A 3,645-nucleotide genomic window follows, 5' to 3' on the forward strand; every position below is an offset into this window, starting at 1 on the left:
GATTTATTAAAGCTATGTCCACCTATGGGGGATATGTCACAATTACTAAATGGAAATTAAGAACAACTTGATTTGCGGAGGGGAGATAACCTCACAAATCAAAAATTCTCCAAGGTTGAAATGCCATTTAAAAAAAAAAAAAAAGTACAGGATTATTGCCTAGAGATAAGAGGACAGATGTAGACATGTTTTTGCTACAGTAGGCATCATCAGCATGACATTTGTTCTAACGTATCTTCAAGTGACATAGGCATATACAAAAAGAGTACAATACATTTATGGTCTTGGTAATTTCATAAATCAAAGGCTGTTTATTTTCTGCTGACTCCAGCCTACATTTCTGACTCATTCTTAGTTGTCTCAATGCCATAGGTCAAGTTTTGGCAAATTAACTTCATTTTGGAGTACTGGAGAATGAACTCCGGTGAATGTGTTATTTAACATAACTTTTTATATATACTGCAAGTTAAGAATTTGCCTTAACATGTATCATAGTTCACTGTAAGCTTGCACCAGTTATCAACAAATAAAATTAGTCTAAACAAATTGACCTCAGTACTTATTTTAAGTCTCCTATTTATTCTATTGGTCTCATTTGCCAAACTTCTGCTACAAGGACGTAAACGAACTAACATCAATTGTCAAGTATTGATGAAGAACAAACATGCATACATATACATGATGGGCTTCCACACAGTTTCTATCTACCAAATTTACTCACAAGGCATTGGCCAACCCAACTGTAGTAGAAGTCACTTACCCAAGTGCAGTGGGACTGAACCCAAAACCACAAGGTTGCAAAATGAGCTTCTTAACCCCACAGCCATACATTTTTCCATGCTTGCATGGGGAGACTGGCTTATTTGTTGGGAGAGTAATTTTAGATGCTGGAAGTCCTTTTTGCTAACCATTTAACTGTGATGTAAGGGTTAAATGTCGGAATATATGGTGTCTTGGAATCAGCAATGTTAGGTGTCTTGTTCCAAATTTAAATTGGTTTCAAATTTTGGCACAAGGCCAGCAATTTTTGCGGGAAGATGGGGGTCTAGTTGATTATATTGACCCCTGTGTTCAACTGATACTTATTTTATTGACTCTGAAAGGATGAAAGGCAAAGTTGACCGTGGCAGAATTTGAGTTCAGAACATACAAATGGACAAAATGCATTTTTCCCAGTGTGTTAATGATTCTGCCAGCTTGCCATCTTGTTCCTAATTTATATTCTTTTCTGCTCTAGGCACAAGGCCCGAAATTTTGGGAAGGGTCCAGTCGATTAGATCGACCCCAGTATACAACTGGTACTTAATTTATCGACCCTGAAAGGATGAAAGGCAAAGTCGACCTCGGCGGAATTTGAACTCAGAACATGAAGACAGACGAAATACCGTTAAGTGTTTCGCCCGGCATGCTAACGATTCTGTCAGCTCACCTGCCTTCTCCTAATTTATATTAAAATTCAATAAATTTCCAGTTGAAATTTATGGAAAAATAGTTTCTTTTAGCTGATTGTTTTTTCAAAATTTATTTTCAGTTAATACAAGCTCATAATGACAGGAAATCCTCCATTCACAACTGTATCAATGTGATCTCGGATAATGTGAATACTTTGAAAGACCAGCGTTCAAATAGTCCAGATGATTTAAATGTATTAAAAGAACTTAGAAGAGTACAAACAAATGTTAGTATCATGATTTTAATTACATTTATTACATTCCTTTTAATTTGTTTTATCTTTCACACTTACATTAAAAAAAAAAAACCAGGGTGGTTTAAATATGTTTAAGAATCTATTTTTGTTAACTTTTTCAAATATTTGAAAATTATTATTGTATCTATTTTGATATGATAGTTTGGTTCATACAAGGGCATGGCTGTGTGGTTAAGAAGCTTGTTTTGTAACTATGTGGTTTTAGGTTCAATCTCACTACATGATATTTTGGTTAACCTGTGGCTATGGTGGAAAGCGTGGAGGCGCAATGGCCCAGTGGTTAGGGCAGCGGGCTTGCGGTCATAGGATCGCAGTTTCGATTCCCAGACCGGGCGTTGTGAGTGTTTATTGAACAAAAACACCTAAAAAGCTCTGGCAGGGGATGGTGGCGAACCCTGCTGTACTCTTTCACCACAACTTTCTCTCGCTCTTACTTCCTGTTTCTGTTGTGCCTGTAATTCAAAAGGGCCAGCCTTGTCACACTGTGTCACGCTGAATATCCCCGAGAACTACGTTAAGAGTACATGTGTCTGTGGAGTGCTCAGCCACTTGCACGTTAATTTCACGAGCAGGCTGTTCCGTTGATCGGATCAACTGGAACCCTCGACGTCGTAAGCGACGGAGTGCCAACACACACATAGTGGAAAGCACTTGCCCAAAGTGCCACAAAGTGGGACTGGACCCAGATCCATGTGGTTATAAAGTGAACTTCTTAACCATGCAGTCATAGTTTTGTATATTTTATCGTTATGTTCACATGTTTTTCCTTTCTTGCATGGGTTGAATGAGTTTCCTCCAATATAACTCCTCACTACATCTTGCATTCCTTTGCCCTCTCCTTAGTGAGGTACAACACCTTGAGAGCAACTTTCATTTTTTCCTCCTCATATCTTCCCTAGAATTCCTTTTTTTGCACTGTCCCCTTCATTTGAATTTCCTGATACATCTTTACCCAGCTTTCATCATCCATATGCGTTACATGTTTGTACCAATGCAATCTCTCCCTTGCATACTGTATCTAATTCTTTTATACAGTTTTTCTCTCAACTCACCTGTATTTTGCTATTCATTTTTTTTAACATTAAACATCCGGCAGAGCATGCTAACTTCATTTCTTTGCAGCCTCGTACATTTGCATTTAATGCATGTTTCACTACAATGCCATACCATACATCATATATAAAACCATCAGTACAATCTACCCTTTGCAAACAAAGGGAGAATCTCTTTGTTGGTAGCAGAGACAATAGCTCTCTGAATTTTGTATGCACTTTCCTTTTTCTTCTATGCTTTCAAAGCAATGTCCTCCACTGCTGATATGAGCTTACTTAATTAATAGAAACTATCAACTATGTTTGAGTTTTTGAAGTATCTGAAGGAATTTATTTCACAAATACTCTCTCTTTCACTGTGTGTTTGTATGGGTGTGTGCATATGAAATTGAGTTTGGAGGGATATGTTATCTAGGCAGATACGTATTGGCTCTCAGTTAAGTTCCAGTTAATGGCTAACCACTTCGATCAATATTTAACTTCTGTGTTTACTATTTGTTGCTAGTCACTCCATGAATTCTTCTGATGGGTTATTTTGTGTATGCTTCACTGGATTGTAAAAATTGTCTGGAGTGTATATATGTATATATATATATTAGTTTTTGTTTGTGGCAGATGTTCAGGTGCAATAAAGACTGTAAACAGACAGGAAACAACTTCTATCTCATTCCAGGGTGAAAAACTAGAGGTAGTCGATAGCTTCCGCTATCTGGGCAACCAAGTTAGTAGTGGGGGTGGGTGCGCTGAAAGTGTAGCTGCTAGAATAAGAATAGCCTGGGCAAAGTTTAGAGAGCTCTTACCCCTGCTGGCGACAAAGGGACTCTCACTCAGAGTAAAAGGCAGACTGTATGACGCATGCGTACGAACAGCCATGCTACATGGCAG

The 3,645-nt window shown here is 38.1% G+C and overlaps 1 protein-coding gene across 1 annotated transcript in view; it reads left to right on the plus strand.

The window, feature by feature from the left end:
• Positions 1–3,645, plus strand: part of LOC106879438 (protein MIX23) — a 26,247-nt gene that overhangs the window by 10,451 nt on the left and 12,151 nt on the right. Inside the window, exon 3 of the mRNA XM_014928996.2 lies at positions 1,532–1,678. Coding sequence (XP_014784482.1) covers positions 1,532–1,678 — 147 coding nt within the window. The remainder of the gene's footprint in view (positions 1–1,531; positions 1,679–3,645) is intronic.

Source organism: Octopus bimaculoides, chromosome 2 (assembly GCF_001194135.2).
Source record: "Octopus bimaculoides isolate UCB-OBI-ISO-001 chromosome 2, ASM119413v2, whole genome shotgun sequence".
In the NCBI taxonomy this organism is placed as follows: Eukaryota; Metazoa; Mollusca; class Cephalopoda; order Octopoda; family Octopodidae; genus Octopus; species Octopus bimaculoides.